The following is a 16,763-nucleotide window of genomic DNA, read 5'->3' as shown; positions in this document are numbered from 1 at the left end:
CTCATTGTTGAAAGTTGTATGGCGACCTGCCATTATGAAGAACAATTTTGTCTAATGGTCCTTAGTGATGGTTGTATTATTAAGAGCCAGTCTGCCATAAAACCATGCAAAATCTCAAATTTCGTCCAAATTGGTAGTAAAAACTTTGCAACCGTATATATATTTCCAAAATCCTTGGATATTTAGGAGTTAAGATAAAAAAAAAATTGTTGGTTAATTCACACGATTTTCCATATAACAGCCTTATTTGCATATTTTGTAAATTATAAAAAAATAATGCCAAAAAATCACCAAAATTTAGGTACTTTTTAAAGGTCTGAATAATTGATATATCTCTTAAATATAGCATTATCTTGTTATATTTTGCAAAGAACATTATAAAAAAAAAAGAAAAAATGCATTTTGACATACTTTTTACCTTTTGGCAGGTTGCCAGAGAGATTTGTGCAACAGATGTATTAGATAACTTGCATGTAGTATAAGTACTCAATAGGTGTTTTCTCTCAAGATCATATTTTTTTTTTTAAATTTTTAGAATTTTTTCAAAGGTGCATATCAGTTCTAAGGCAAGTTAAAAATTTTAGCCTGGCAAATAACAGGAAGTTAGTAAAAAATGCCCCCAAATATCTATAAAATGCACTATTGTAATAGTTTTTGGACCTTAACATTTTAACTAAAACTGATCAAAGTAGACTTATATTTCGGACAATAACTTTAGTTAAAGTGTATAGATCTTTATGATTTTCTTTTCAGAAGGTTCAATACCACAAAAGAAAGCTTTGGGACGATTTTGGGGATGATGGTCCCTACCGTTTATGAATTAAGGGCCCAAAAGGGGCCCAAAACAAGCATTTTATAGTTTAAGGATAATAACTTGAGTATAAGTATTTTAATTGCTCTGTTATTGTATCATAATGTTTAAAACCACAAAATGAAGGTTTGGATTCCTTTAAATGGGTCATGGAATCAAAGTGAGGAACAAAGGGTCAAAAAGGGGCCCAAAACAAGCATTTTTTCTTATTTCAAGACGATAACTTGTGTGTAATTGTATGGATCTCTTTCAAACTGTACCACAATGCTCCATATAACAAAGGGGGGGGGGGGGGGGGGGCTGGGGTTTAGTTTTGGATTAATTGCCCAAAATATGTAGGAATAAGGGGCCAAAAAAGGGCCGAAAAGAAGCTCATTTCTAGTTTCCAAACAATAACTTGGGTTTAAGTACATGTATATAGATCTCTCTGTAATTGTACTACAAGGTTCTATACTAAAAAGGAAAGGATGGTATTGTTTTAAGGGTTACTGCTGAAAGGAGGGTTTCAATAAGTTTGGGGGGATTTTGTTAAAAAAAATTAAGGGATTTTTTTTTTTTCAAATTTCAAATTTCAAATTTTCAAAATTTTCAAGAAGAAATCTTTAATAGCACAGTATTGTGCAATATATTTGTTGATCTTTGGCCACATTTATTTTGTAACAAAAACCTTTTTTTTTGCCAAAAATTCAATCACAATCCAAATTCAGACAGCATCAAGCTTGAACATTGTGACCATATTTAATTTGCCCCAACTGTTCAGAGTCCAACCACTGCGGTTGTATAAAACTGCGTTTTTGATTTATATCTCAGATTAAATCAAGATAAAAGACATTTGAGGTAACCCTACTTCAAAAATCGAAAACTTTTCCAAAATGATCTTGAATGTTCCCTCTACAAAGAGCATCTCTTTCGTGTTTGTTGATACTTTGAGATTTTGATTTTTAGTCCCTTAACGGCTAACGTCTTAGTGGACTTGGGTTTGCACTGCCTGTCTATCAGTCTGTCTATCTGTCAGTTCGGCAAATCAGACGTTTTTGTGCTTTTAGATTTTGATTTGATTTATCATGACAAGTTACAGGTCAAATTCATTATTCACGCTTTATAAGCTTTTCTCTTTGTTCAGTTGAAGCCCTTTCTCTAGAATTAAATTTTTGATGAAATTCTTATTCATTAGAAGACTTCTGTTCAAACGGAAATAACTCATTTTTTTAAAGACAAAATGACATTTTGAATGTTTTTCTTTTCTTTGGTATTTAGTGATTCAATTTTGTTCCAGTTTGATATTTGTGTGCAGAGTTTTGGTCTTTGGACATAGGAAATTCACTTAGATAGTCAGAATTCAACAAGTTTTTACGTTTTGCTGGAAGATTTTGTCTCGATATTTTTATGTAGTTTACATTATGACAAATTATAGATCAAATTTTTGTTCCATTACAATGAATTTGTAACGGGTTAAGGACTATGTATTGCCATGTATTACTCGCAGAATGCTTGTTTTTATCAAAAAAATGTTCAACTCTGAAAAAATTGTTTAATATTTAGTTAAAATAGATATTGATGACTTTATTATGTGAAACTTTATTTAGATCTATCATACTTTTACTCTTTTTTGCTAATACCTTCATCATGTTCATTCATGACTAAACACTTGTATTTAGACCATTTTGCACGTTTTTCTTTACGGTAGACCACAACAATATTACATGTATATGAACAGTAAAATCTTACCATTTTAATGACAATATAAAAAGATGATGTGGTATGATTGCCAATGAAACAACTGTCTTCAATTAAGAGACCAAAATGACACAGACATTAACAACTATAGGTTACTGTACGGCCTTCAACAATGAGGAAAGCCCATACCGCATAGTCAGCTATAAAAGGCTCCGATAAGACAATGTAAAACAATTCAAATGAGAAAACTAACGGCCTTAAGAATATAAAAATTGAACGAAAAACAAATATGTTACACATAAACAAACGACTTCCATTGAATTACAGGCTCCTGACTTGGGACAGGCACATACATAAATAATGTGGCGGGGTTAAATATGTAAGCGGGATCCAAACCCCCCCCCCCCCCCCCCCCATACCAGGGACAGTGGTATAACAGTAAATCATAAGAACGAACTATAAAAATCAGTTGAAAATGGCTCAACTCATCCGATGGACAAAAAATACAAGTGGACGTGGTAGGGTAATTGTATGTCTGCTCAACAGTTAAACCATTTATCTGTGTATATTTGTTTTTATACAACCGCAAAAATTGAAAAAAAATTGGTCCTATATTGTTATGACGTTGTCGTTGTCATCGCCGTCGTCATCCAAAGACATTTGGTTTTTGCACTATTACTTTAGTATAAGTAAATAGAAATCTATGAAATTTAAATACAAGGTTTATGAACACAAAAGAAAGGTTTGGATTGATTTTGGGAGTTTTGGTCCCAACAGTTAAGAAATGGGAGCCAAAAAGAGTCCAAAACGAAACTGTTTGCTTTCATAAAAAAAAATGAATTATTGGGTTTCTTTGATATGCCAAATCTATTTTAACAGTGAATTTAGATTCTTAATTTTTTGTCCTGTTTTCAAATTGGTTTATATCAAGGTCCAAAGGGTCCAAAATTAAACTTAGTTTGATTTTAACAAAAATTTATTTCTTGTTTTTTTTTGATATGCTGAATCTAAAAATGTACTAAGATTTTTTTATTATGAGCCCAGTTTTCAAGTTGGTCCAAATCGGGGTCCAAAATTAAATTTTGGTTGATTTCAACAAAATTGAATATATGGGGTTCTTCAATATGCTGAATCTAACCATGTATTTCGTGTTTTAATATTTGGGACCGGTTATCAAATTGGTCCAAATTGAGGTCTTAAGGGTTTAAATTAAAAATTATTTGATTTCTGACATCAAAAAATTAAATTCTTGGGGTTCTATGATATCCTGAATATAACCATGCATTTAGATTTTGGATATTGGACCATAATAGATAAATGTTAAAAAAAAAAAATTTAATTTTCTAAGTTTGAGTTCTTAGACCACACTCATTGTGTTGTGTCAACTATTTAATCCCAATCCAAATTCAGAGCTATATCGAGCTTAAATGTTCTGTCCATACTTGCCCCAAATGTTCAGGGTTCAATCTCTGTGGTCGTATAAAGCTGCGCCCTGCGGAGTATCTGGTTATTACATGTGGTTATGAAATACATTTCATTGCAATTTGAAATATTTGTGTTTGTCTCAGCTGGTAGTAATAGGCCAACTTTATTTTACATGTCTTATTCCCAAGCCTCAAATTGCAAGAGATTACATTCTAGGAGGAAACTTAACATTACTGTTATGTCCACTGTTCTCCCAAAATTGACATAGGGATAACTAACTGGTTCATGTCAGCGTCACAAAATTTCAGTTGCAGTTTTATCGGGAACTTCTAGGAGTAGTCTCTTTATATTTGGCATAAAGCTGTATCATTATATAGAAAATATAGCCCTTTTCTAGGTAAGAGGCACAATTCTATGAAATTCACAAAACTATTAAAGCTTCCTCTTTTCTGGAAATAGATTACATGAATGTACAAGGCTTTCACATTTATGAATCATTATCAAATACAACATGTTTTAAAAATTTAAGACTGAACTCAATTGTGGCCACTTTGAATTTAGACAAAAAGCGTCTAAAAACTAGACTATTATAAAATGCTAAATTTGTGAAGAACTCATGGTGATTTTACCTAATGAGTGTGCATAGTATTGTAAATAAAACAGCCCATTTTTAAGTTACTAAAGTTATTTTCTTTGGAATAGGTTAATATTTTAAACATATTGTAAAAATGCTCAGTTTAGGGGCAAAAAATGCAAAAAAGCGGTCTCCCCGGGTTTACTCCTTTAGTATATTTTCTAATTTAAACTTAGTTGAACTTGGTTTATTCAATTAATATAACAAGTTAACATTAGTTCAGTCATTATTTTTCTTATATTTTGACTATCACATACTTTTGAAAAGTTTCTATTGAAACAGATCAAAAAATCGGCATTATGGCCATCATGCCTATCTTTAATTGTTATTTTATCGTAATAAGGTATCCTTTGCCAAGCACCATTTTCTAGCATTTTGTAGATGAATATATAAGCTTCATGAAATATTACATTTTATTGAAAATAAAACATGATCTTACAAGATTCAAGCCTTTAAAAATATACAAATTTTGCTGAATCGGCACTTTTTCAAAACCATGCAATTTCGACCTGTCAGTAGGGGTATTGAGAAATCTCACAACTTTTTGAATTATCATAATTTCCTTTCATTTCAAGTTGTTTGTTAAGATATATGTTATCATTAAGCTAAAAATTTTCTGTAAAACAAAAAAAAAATCAGGTCAAAATACCCTAAAATAGGCTTAAAATGGCCATTTGTCAGGAAAGAAATGGACAATTTTCGAATGTTCGGCATACACAAATAATGGCTGAATATTTTTTCAAAATATTTTGCACAAATAGTTATTACATATAAGGTATCTAAAATACAAAATATCAGCCTGATTGGAATATTTTGGATTTGGACCATTTTGCATGGTTTTATCACAGACTGGCTCTTAACAGTCATACCACATTTCCTCTTCTTTAATATTCAACAAACATGACAAAAAAATAAAGACAAGATTACTAAGACAACACTATTAAAAGTAAAAAAATACCTACTTTTTGTTGATTTTTATGTGCATTTTATAAGTGATAGATCTATTTCACAAATTTTAAATAGCTGGTTGTAAAAGAAATATGCAGCGAAGGAAATGTTGACCTAAGGGTGTGATGGGTGACGTGCGGCCAGCTCTTGAAGTATACAATTATCGTTCATTATCACTGGACTAGTATATATTTGTTTAGGGGCCAGCTGAAGCATGCCTCCAGGTGCGGGAATTTCTCGCTACATTGAAGACCTGTTGGTGACCCTCTGCTGTTGTTTTTTATTTGGTCGGGTTGTTGTCTCTTTGACACATTCTCCATTTCCATTCTCAATTTTAATTAAGCTGCATATTATCTTCTTTCAATATTAAAATATCAAACAAGTTGAAAATGTGTACAAAATCCAAATTATTGCACAATTATGTATCAAGGTTAGTTTTGTTCTCATTTAAATGTGAATAAAGATTAAACCATGTAGTTGTAGATAACTGGTATGAATACATGATTCAGAATAAATTACACTTTTGTGGAGCAATTATATTGAAAAAAATACATCATTTTAATATTTTAGATGTCGTTTTTCTTATTAATAGCTGCATTTTTTTTCTGTAAGAACAGTAAATTTCCCTTCAGAACAATTTTACAATTTCATTCCAATATTACTGGTACTTATTGAATACATAAAATAAGTATTGGTAACAATTTAGGACAGAATGTTATTTTCTGAACTGATTTCCATTCTCCCAGCTGTTGTTTGTAATGATACTGTCAGAACAAGATTAGATAGGGGAAGGTTGGGTAGGCATGCAAAAAAGTTCAAACTCAAATAAAATAGAAAAAGTGCTGTAGCTTAAATATATAACAAACTTATGAAGTAATTTTTTTCACTGTTTAGTGTTTTTTTCCTGTTTATTGGTCTTCACATACTGCATATATTGCAAATTTCTACATATACATTGTACATGGAATTTATATAAATCAAAATGTTCAAATTCTAGGCAGATGTCCGGCACTGCATGACTCCATTGTAAATAACTAACTTGAAAATATTACTCTGAAACTTTAGTTAGTTTGTATAAATCATTTCTCTTTTGAGATCGTATAGGGATTTGTGATCGTACTTCATCTACATAATCTGGATTAATGTTATAATATACAATTGTCTCTTCATGTTCTGTAGTTGCTACAACTTCTCCCCATGGACTGACAACGCTAGAATGTCCCCATGCAGTATAGGTAGCTTTTTCATCCCTAGCTGGTGAAACTGATGCCACATAAAGTTGGTTATCTATTGCTCTGGATCTCTGTAACAGTTCCCAGTGGGCAGGGCCTGTTGTCATATTAAATGCACCTGGATACACCAGAAGTTTACAACCAAGATCAGAATAGATGTATGCTAATTCAGGAAATCGGATGTCATAACAAATTCCAACACCAATTTTGCAGTATGGTGTGTCAAAAGTGGTGAAATCTTTCCCTGGACTCAATGTTTCAGATTCTTTAAAACAAATTTTTCCTGGTACATCAATATCAAACAGATGAACTTTTCTGTGTTTAGCAACCATGTTCCCTTCTGGATTGTATACTGTACAAGTGTTGTATAATTTGCCATTGTCTTCTTCTGGGATTGACCCACCGATCAGAAAAATGTTATTCTCTTTAGCAGCCTTAGATAACACATCGGTTGACTGACCTGGTATACGTTCTGCATAATCTTTGAAATAAGACGTCCCATATGGAGAATTAAAACACTCTGGTAATGCTACGACTTTTGCTCCGTTCTGTGATGCCTGTTTTATCAGTCGAGCAGCATTTTGTAGGTTGTCAGCCTTAGATGCCGACACAGCCAGCTGAACAAGTGCTAATCTAAAAGCCATTGTTATCAAATCGAAAGTAGGTCAATATCACGTGGTTAATTTGATATAGCCTATGACCAAATAAACGAAGAATGACTACGATTAAAACAAGGATTTGTATAGTAAGACTTACTATACAAATCCTTGATTAAAACCACAAAGATATTTCTACAAAGCATTACTGAAAACATCAAATAAATTTAAAAGAAAACAGTTCAGTTTCATTTTCTTTGCAAACGTTTAGTTTAAAATTAATGATGAAAAACTATAAGTATAACGTGCAAATTTCGGTACTTCTTTCCGACATTGACTTTAGATGTTACTATTTGAATTTCCGGTTCAACTAACCTTGTTGTTTCCAGATTGCATGAAAAGAGAATGATTCGATACGTTATTCCTCGTTTATCGAAGAGAATAAAGTCTCAGAAGGGTAATTTATTGCGGTTCTTTCTATTGCTGTCCATGGCTTATAAGTATGGGGTAGGAAATTGGTCGCAGGGGAAGCATTGATTCAGTCTTCTAACAACAGATTCTGGTATAAAACCTGAGACTAGTTTTAGAATATAATAGTCCCTGTATAACATTGGTAGAACGTGATATGATATAGGATAGAAAAGGGAAATTTTGTATTGCTAAGCGTGACGAAGATATAGCGTCTGCAAAGTTAGTTGAGAGTTTCAAGATCTTTGACAGGCTAAAACCATCTTAGACTTCAGAATCTATAGATATACTAGGTGCTCTCTTCCAAACTGAGTAAAAAACCTATATATATATATATATATATATATATGTACGTCTGAGTCAGTGACAACCCTACAACAGATGTATCCATCGGATCGCCATCAATGATGGTGATACATGGCTGTGTACATAATGTATGTACAACTCGTCTAAACATCAACCCAACAATGTTAGATTCTGTAAATTTGCTTTCGCAAATTTTTGGTTCTTCCCTCGCCGGGATTCGAACCCATGCTACTGTGATATCGTGACACCAAATCGCCTGCACTGCAGCCGTCTATATATATATACAACTTGTCTAAACATCAACCCAACAATGTTAAATCTGTAAATTTGCTTTCGCTAATTTTTTGTTCTTCCCTCGCCGGGATTCAAACCCATGCTACTGAGATATCGTGACACCCAATCACCTGCATTGTAGCCGTCCCGCTAGACCACACGACTACCTGGGCTTCATAATAATAAAGCTTTCAGTGGCCGTGTGTTACCTTTCCTCGTCAGTTTTAATCTAGTGTTGTTCTAATACATTCGTATTCTGACATTTTGGTACATTCGTATTCTGACATACACCAGGGACTTTCTATTCTAACAGGACCCGTCTCTATCGATTTTAAATGATTATTAAGCCGACTGTTTAAAGCTTGCACCAAACAATAAACTTAGTTTCGTATCTCTGATATATACGATGCTAGTAGTTATTTATGTATTTCACAGTTCTTTGTAATTATTTAATTATTATTAGTTGTTAATATAAAAATCTGATAAATAACCATTTAGGATGACAAAAAATAAGATTTTGAAAGAATGATGAATTATTAAACTTAGAAGAACAATCCAGTTGTGTAAAATGGTTTACATGTACATAACAAACAAGATGGCATACTGAAAATTCAATGAACAACTACAAATGTACCTCAAAGTTCAAAGATCAATATTTAAAAAACAATCTGTGAGATCTTTTGAAAAACAGCATTTTGCAAAGACAATTGTATAAAATTTCATAAAAACAATTTTTTGTTAAACTTGAACACATACATGTAGTTATGAAGAATACGTCATGAATGTGAAATGATTTGCTTTAAAGTCATGTGACATCAGCTACGGCTGAGATCAGTCTGATAATTTGTATAGACATCGTTATAAGTGACCAGTCCCGTTAGTATAAAAAATCCTTGCAAACATGTACTTGTATCGTTACAACTTATCTTTTTAATTTTATAGTCTGTTGTTTTTGTGCTAAAACACATGTGACTACAACACAGCCTACCAATTGGAAGATAGCTGCAGCAGTATGTGTAGAAAGATATCCTGTTATCACACAAGACCTAACTGATATTGAAAAAAGATACCAAGATATGTGTTCAAAGATTGATGTTGAAAACAGTCTACTTTCAGTTCATGAAGAAAAAATAGAATCAGAGAAGTATGTTACTGATAAATAAAACTCAAACAAATCAATATTGGAGGTGACCCTGTATATTTTTTGTTTATGAAAATCTGGGCTATACATTAACATGATTAATGAGACAGTAACCCTTTGACAAGCATTCCAGTACCAAAACACATCTAGAGAGCAACATAAGTTGACAACAAGAGACATATAGTTATACCCCTCAATGTCAAGCCAGTTGAAAGAAAAACTCTATGGTTAAGTTATACATGTACTTAGATTATGAAAAGCTAATGAAACATTATTAGATATGTAAGTTGTCAAATAAAATCCACAAAAGTGGGGTGAAAGATACCAAAGGGTCGAGCTCCGGAGTCCCTTTGGTAATATTAATGAAGAGGAAAAGCTTTCAAAATGTTATGATGCTAATATGCAAGAAATTTTCAGTTTAGTATCAGTCTTTATCAACAGATAGTCAGCCTGTCTAGACTCAGGTGAAATTAGATCTTGACATATGGTAAAGACCTTTGTCTATTGTTGAAGAAAGTATTTCATCCTCTAAATGATTCATTTGTGATGTGTTACTATGTCTGTATACTTGCCACACATGCATTTTTATTCATATTATTAAGATAGGTTTATGAAAAAGATCCCCCCACAAATACTAAAATGTACATGTAAATCTAAAGAACAACATGTACAACATAAGAAATGTAAGACAGCAAGCTATTATTGATAATTTAGGTACACATCCTTATTTGACTGTCCTTTACAAAAGAGCTGAACCAGATTTAAACATGTAATTTTCTTTCAGAAAAAAAATGAAGGCCAAGAAAGAGAAAGAAGAGAAGGGTGATAAGGAGGAACAAAGTAGTAAAGATATATCAGCAGTGACAGCATTTGACAAAGAAGATCATTGGGAGAAAGAAGTTAAAGAATACCAAATACCTAGCAGAATAACTGGTAAATTTGGGAAACTAGTAAATCTCAGATAAAAAGTCGGTGTATATTTAGAATGAATCAGAAGTTTAAAGTTGGTGGGGATTGCAAAACTTTTGTGATTGTTTGGTCGTTGTTAACTTAATTTTGGTTGCAAATATTTCATGCATATTCAGAGGCAGAACAGATTCAAGGAAGCAATAAGCAAAGACCTTTTAAAGAGCTAAAACAAATTATATTCTACTATAAAAATGGTGTGTTGTCATTATAACTAATATTTTGCTTTGTAATAAGTCATGTACTGTTTACAGACTCCTCAAAATTTTTTGCAAAATTTCTCTTTACTGGGGACACTGTGGCTCAAAAAGGACTATCAAGAAACTTATTATTTAGAAATTCTAATGTGATTTTAAAAAGAATGTTCAGTCATTATTAGTTTTATTACTCACATTGCCTCCACAATTATCCCTTACTAAACTAAAGGTAATATTTAACAAAGTTAATACATGTATAAGGATATTTAATTAAATTATCCTGAATTTATATTTTCGTGGTGTATCTGTTGATCTATGCCTATGTGACCAGATTAAACATTGTGTTAAAGGAGAAAATTGGTATAAGTAAAGTTATTGAATTTTTATAAGACTTTAAAAGAACTGCTTAAGCTATTGAACAAAAAATCTTTGAAATATTCCAGTTAGATCCAGATGGTGAAATAATGCAGATTGGCCAAACACCATTTACTGTTTAAAAGTAGTATTCTAAATCAAATTTTTCCTCTCTGTCCAGTCATGAATATTATCATCAAAACAAACAATTAAAATGAAAGTTCCTCTGTTCACATTTAGGTAGATTTGTCTTCTTTTATATTAAATTTATTGCATATTATAATAGTAATAAAAAAGATATTTTCATGTTAGCGACTTTTGACTCTGGATAATATAATTTTTCAACAGGATACCTTTTTGTGTGATTGAGCATCCTGGTACTCAGTCATGAAAGAGCAACCAAAATAAGTAAAATTAAACATATAATGGGTGTAATTTGAGGGAGAAATTTCTGTTTTTGAATGATTTTGTTGTGTAAACAAAAATAAAGCAGTTTCCCCCCCAAAATTGAACTGATTGAAAACTTTTTTTCTTCTTTGCCTTGCTCTTACTTGACTTGGTAGCAGATGTCCTACCACAGTAAAGGTAACCTGTAGAAATATTATACAATCGTTGGTAATATGAAAATAGTCGATTTGAACAAAAACATCAACATGGAAAACAATATATAAGTTGACAAGAAATAAATATGGGAAGTAACTGTAAAAAATTGAATATACATTATACAACTTATGATGAAAGTTATATGTTAACATTTGAAGAAATATCAAATATAGGGAATAGTGCTTTTAAATTGAACCTTTATAGTGATTCAAGATTTGGTTGGGATATGCTGGTGTCAAATTGTAGTACAAGGACAGATCCAGCCATTTTAAAAGGTGGGTTCCATTATTTCATACCCAGAATAAAGGAGGGTTCAAACTATATGTCCTCATTCAAATGCATTGATTGTCCAAAAAAAAAGGGGGGGGGGGGGTTCAACCCCTTCCCTGGATCCAATATCGTACAGTTATTGTACCCAGGATATTCAATGTATGTCAAGTCATGATAGGTTTTGGATTTATATGCAGTGCATGTGTTAATGGTAAGACAAGTTTTAACTGTTAATATAACAATATAATTTTACACTGACAGAAGCAGATAAGAAGAATGATATGAAATCTCCAAAAAGAAAGTTGGACAGAAAACTAGTCTTAATTGTACAAGAAATGATAAATGGAAAGGAAATATGGAAGTTACCTGATGGTTATTACAACAATGAAGAAACATTAAAAGAGGTGAGAATACCGTGAGATATGCTGATTGTAATTTTTCAATCATTGTATATGTCTTAAAGTGGTGGGGGGGGGGAAATCAATTAATGTCATGATAATCATCAAATATTTTCTAGTTTTCCTCCTTTCTTGTCAATCTGTTCATAAAATGTTTGCCTTTGACAACACATACAATGACCAAAAATAGATAAATTTGTCACAAAATAGTTAAAACTTAAGTGAAAATAAGTAAAACTGAGGCCACTCTAAAATGACACAGAATATGTTGGTCTTGCATACAAATACTAATGTACTCATTTAATTTTAGACTGCAGAAAATGCTTTACAACAACGCTGTGGAACAACATTGAAGTCCAACATATTTGGTAATGCTCCTCATGGACTTTTCAAGTATAAACTTCCTTTGTCAGTGAGAGAAACAGAAAATGCTGAAGGAGTCAAGGTAGGTCTTTGATGTGGCATTCTTAAAATGAGATACTCTGCATTAAGTGTTTAGACATCTGCTCAACAATTCACAGTGCAACAACTCAAAATATAATGATGTGACTAAAAAATTCAATATTTCATTGATTTGATTGATTGATTGTTGTTTGCTTTATGCGGCATTAGCACTAAAAAGGTTTTATCACGGTGAACATTGATTTGACAATAATATGCTATGTGGTATCAACCCTTTTGAATGCAAGTATTTCAAATGTTTTTCCAGAATTGTACTGAAAGAAATATTGAGGGAGGTCAATAAATTGCTATAATAATGCAATGGTTGTCACCTAATATGGGGCATGCCTTCAACCTGCTTTCATTCAAAAATTTGAGAACCATTCAAACCATCCTTTTCTAGTATTTTATATGTTGTTTCTCATTCAATTAGTATGATTTTCACTTTTGCCATTCAAAAGCTAAGGTCCTTGATTGAATAAAAATACTGCTTTATGTCTTTTCTGTGCAATAAGTTTTCAAATTAAGTATGTGGTTTCATATGACAAAATGGAGGTCAAGATTTATCCACTTTTACACATGCTGTTCAAAATTTTAGGGTTCCTGTTTGATTGAAATTGAAAAATGTCTCATTTATGATGTTTCTGTATGATATTTATAGAACAGTTCAATAAATGCTTTACACATTTGAATACCATAATCTTTTTCTCATAACAATATAAAGTTCTAGTTTAATAAAACCTATACACAAATGCTTATAATCTAAAACCAGTCAGGTACATGATTCTTTCATCTGTATGTGAAAGTTGTATTTGACCTATGCATTTTAACATGGTTCACAATCATTTCATGTAATATTACATGAATGTGGTAAAAAAGTATTATAACTGAAACAAGTTTTGATTAAAGTCTGAGACATGCATCATTACAGACTAAGCTTTCTTTTTCAGATATTTATCTACAAGGCTGAATTTAAGGATGGGAATGTTGAGTTGAAGGATAAAGAAATATTGGACTATAAATGGGTGACCTTAGAGGAGCTGTCAGAATATGTAACACCACAATTTGAAAAAACTTTAAAAGAATTTGTTTTAGAATTTTGAAATTAAAAATATAATCTTGAAATATTGTATTCCTATATTCTTAAAAGTATCAGCATTTACCCAATTCTGTCCTGGATTTTCCCCACCCAGGTATTTCTCCATTAATAATGAGGCTTAATTATAAAGAAGAAGATGTGGTATGATTGCCACTGAGACAACTCTCCTCAAGAGACCAAATGACATAGAAATTAACAACTATAGGTCACTGTACAGCCTTCAACAATGAGCAAAGCCCATCCCATATAGTCAACTATAAAAGGCCCTGAAATGACAAATGGAAAAATCCAAACAAGAAAACTAACAGCCTAATTATGTACAAAAAATGAACGAAAAACAAATATGTAACACATCAACAAACTTAAGTGACTAATGTATTGTCACGGGTTTGGGTAGCGTGTACGTGACACATTTAACTCTACTAATAAAAAAAGGATGTGGTTCATGGGATTGGGAAAATTACGTTAATCAAATCGAGAAATAATGTAATACATGTATACAATATATGATTTATTTGACTTCTAATGCTATTTTTATGACAGGATTTCAAACGTTACAATAAAGTTAATTTGTTCTTTAGTTGTCTTTTTCTTTACTTTGACTTCATGAGCTAATCGTTTTAAACGGGTTAGTCTGCCTTGTACCAAATATTCGAGCCTTATATCAAATCAATATATCGAGATTAACCCCGTATATGAATAAATATATGTATGCAAATGTTCTCTTTTCGGAATTATGTCCGACTAGAACTCGCTTCAGTCACTTTAATGTTGAAGTATAAATTTATATTTTCGTCCTGAAAAAGCTTGTTTCTTCTTGAAATTTGTAATAAATTGTGAGAATCACCTCAGTAAAGTAATTTTAAAGCTTAAATAAGCTATAAAATATATATGTTTTATATTAAAATCATTAAATAAAATAAATTTTCTCTGTACCTTTTCTTTTTGTGAATTCTGTAATTTTCCCCGTATGTCCTATCCTCTTTGATTGTCGAATCCCAGAACCTTGAATAAGCCAAACGCTCTTGTTTTTATATGACGATGATATGTAGCTATAGCAATTGCTAAAATTTAGCTGTCCCTATGGTGTCCCCATAGTTACAGCTAAGAGTGGCGCGAAATTCGCCGTCTCTTAGGTAACAATCATGAAGAATCTCGTATTTTCATCCCAACAACATGTTACTTCTTTGTACTACCAATATTATTCAGCTTTCGTTAAATAAACCTCAAATAAACTTTATTTCATTGAAAACTATTACCAAATATAGAATCAGGATAAATTTACCCATATCGAGCCTCTGAAAGTTTCCTTCTATTTTCATTCAAGTACGCACATGCGCAAAGTCAACTTTCGAATACACATCCTCTATGGAATGTAGTACATCGGGAGTTTGTAAACATTGTCCGATAATACAACAATTTGAAATAAAAATGAAATGTTGGCATGCTAAAAGTAAGACTAGAAGAAGTCCAACCGACGTATAACCTCTGAAACAGCTGTCATGTGCTTAAACGAAAGAAATCCTCTAAAACCAGACGTCCCACTTCGTACACAAAATGTATGTTGACTCCTCCACATGTGCTTACATTTACCAATCTCATATACCAAATATTTATGTAAATGAAACTATGCCATTAACTGTAACATATGTTACGTTGGTATAAGTAATGTACATAGTTAATAACTTACACAACCTCTTGTAATAAAAGGGGGGTCAGTTTGTAGATCATTACAGTATTATGGTTTCTCTAATTCTATGGAAATTTATCGATTTACGAACCCATTGTATCATTGTATAATTTTTTTTAATCAACGTGTGGTTTCCAGTGATCTCATGCATTTAAGAATCCTTATGAAATGTTGCAATCAACAATTTCAATGCTCATAGATTTTTGGAACAGCATTCCATGTGCTCCTTGCACAGATAATTTTTAAAGGGGGATACATTGAGCCATCTTAAAATATAAGAAAGAGTGCATCCCCTTTTGATAATTATAAGATCTACAAAAGTTTTTGTCTTTAAAATAATTTTCACAATTTATTGCATTTTTGACAAAAACTATATTAGAATAGATAGAAACTGTAGCTAACAAAAATGATCAACAAGATAAGACCAACTAATAGGTCAGCATAGCTGTAATTGTCAGTCAACTCCATAAAGAAGTTATTGCTCATAATTGACCATTAAAAGAGTCCATTATTAAAGATTCACACAGATCCAGGTTAGCAACATATTGTTCTTCACAGTTTTGATTTAAAAAAATGAATATTGGCCTTTCTGGTGTTTTATCCAATATTTTGGTAAAGCATTTACCAAAACATTTTTGTGTACCAAATTTTAGGTTCATTTTGTTCATTTAAGAATAGGGAATAATAATTCCTCTTTAAGACCTTCAACTCATTTTTATGGTTTATGATCGGTTTATTGGTCATTTTTAAAGTTTTGTGTTTTGGTTTGTTTTACAATAAAAAATATGCCAACTATATTTGGTTTATGGAATGATTGCAAGATGTAATTATCTGGCTTGCTGAAATCATTTGACCGTGACCTCATTTTCATTGTTCATTGGTCTATGTTATTTTATTGTGGTACCTTTTGTTCTGTTTTTTAAGTACTATTAACAATAGATCAACTATATTTGTTTATGGAATGATTGCTAGGTGTTCACTTCTGCCAAGCTGCAGAAATCAGACCTTGTCGTTATTGATTTTGGTTGGCGACTTACTTATGTAGTAATTGCACCTTTAATTTATAAAACATAAATTTGATGTATATACTGTCATTCCTTAATTTAATTTTATAGTTTGGCAAGTTATCATGAAATTGTGACAAACAGTTTTCACTATTACAATGACCTTGACCTCACTTTCATAGTTCATGTGTAAATGTTAAGTTATGGTGGTTCTGTGTTTTTCAAATACT

General features: G+C 31.7%; 2 protein-coding genes across 2 annotated transcripts; one reads left to right on the top strand and one right to left on the bottom strand.

Moving 5' to 3' along the window:
• Positions 1-6,321: 6,321 nt before the first annotated feature.
• LOC139515429 (omega-amidase NIT2-like) lies at positions 6,322-7,406 on the bottom strand. Its single transcript, XM_071304999.1, has one exon. It carries the CDS (start codon positions 7,369-7,371, stop codon positions 6,544-6,546), a length of 828 nt encoding a protein of 275 aa, XP_071161100.1. The 5' UTR covers positions 7,372-7,406; the 3' UTR covers positions 6,322-6,543.
• A 236-nt stretch (positions 7,407-7,642) lies between these two features.
• LOC139515420 (large ribosomal subunit protein mL46-like) lies at positions 7,643-13,865 on the top strand. Its single transcript, XM_071304992.1, has 6 exons — positions 7,643-7,780; positions 9,313-9,514; positions 10,296-10,444; positions 12,163-12,305; positions 12,610-12,744; positions 13,691-13,865. The coding sequence occupies exons 1-6, from the start codon at positions 7,729-7,731 to the stop codon at positions 13,841-13,843; spliced, it is 834 nt and encodes a 277-aa protein (XP_071161093.1). The 5' UTR covers positions 7,643-7,728; the 3' UTR covers positions 13,844-13,865.
• The last annotated feature ends 2,898 nt before the right edge of the window (positions 13,866-16,763 follow it).

Source organism: Mytilus edulis, chromosome 1 (genome assembly GCF_963676685.1).
Source record: "Mytilus edulis chromosome 1, xbMytEdul2.2, whole genome shotgun sequence".
In the NCBI taxonomy this organism is placed as follows: Eukaryota; Metazoa; Mollusca; class Bivalvia; order Mytilida; family Mytilidae; genus Mytilus; species Mytilus edulis.
Note: the sequence above shows the minus strand (reverse complement) of the source record. Positions and strands in the feature narration are given on the sequence as shown.

What these genes read in the sequence shown, in the direction of transcription:
- LOC139515429 (XM_071304999.1), bottom strand. Translation starts at nt 7,371, where the DNA reads ATGGCTTTTAGATTAGCACTTGTTCAGCTGGCTGTGTCGGCATCTAAG.
- LOC139515420 (XM_071304992.1), top strand. Translation starts at nt 7,729, where the DNA reads ATGATTCGATACGTTATTCCTCGTTTATCGAAGAGAATAAAGTCTCAG. An exon ending in AATACCTAGCAGAATAACTG is followed by an intron (nt 10,445 to 12,162) that starts GTAAATTTGGGA and finishes TTACACTGACAG; the next exon opens with AAGCAGATAAGAAGAATGAT. An exon ending in AAAATGCTGAAGGAGTCAAG is followed by an intron (nt 12,745 to 13,690) that starts GTAGGTCTTTGA and finishes TTTCTTTTTCAG; the next exon opens with ATATTTATCTACAAGGCTGA.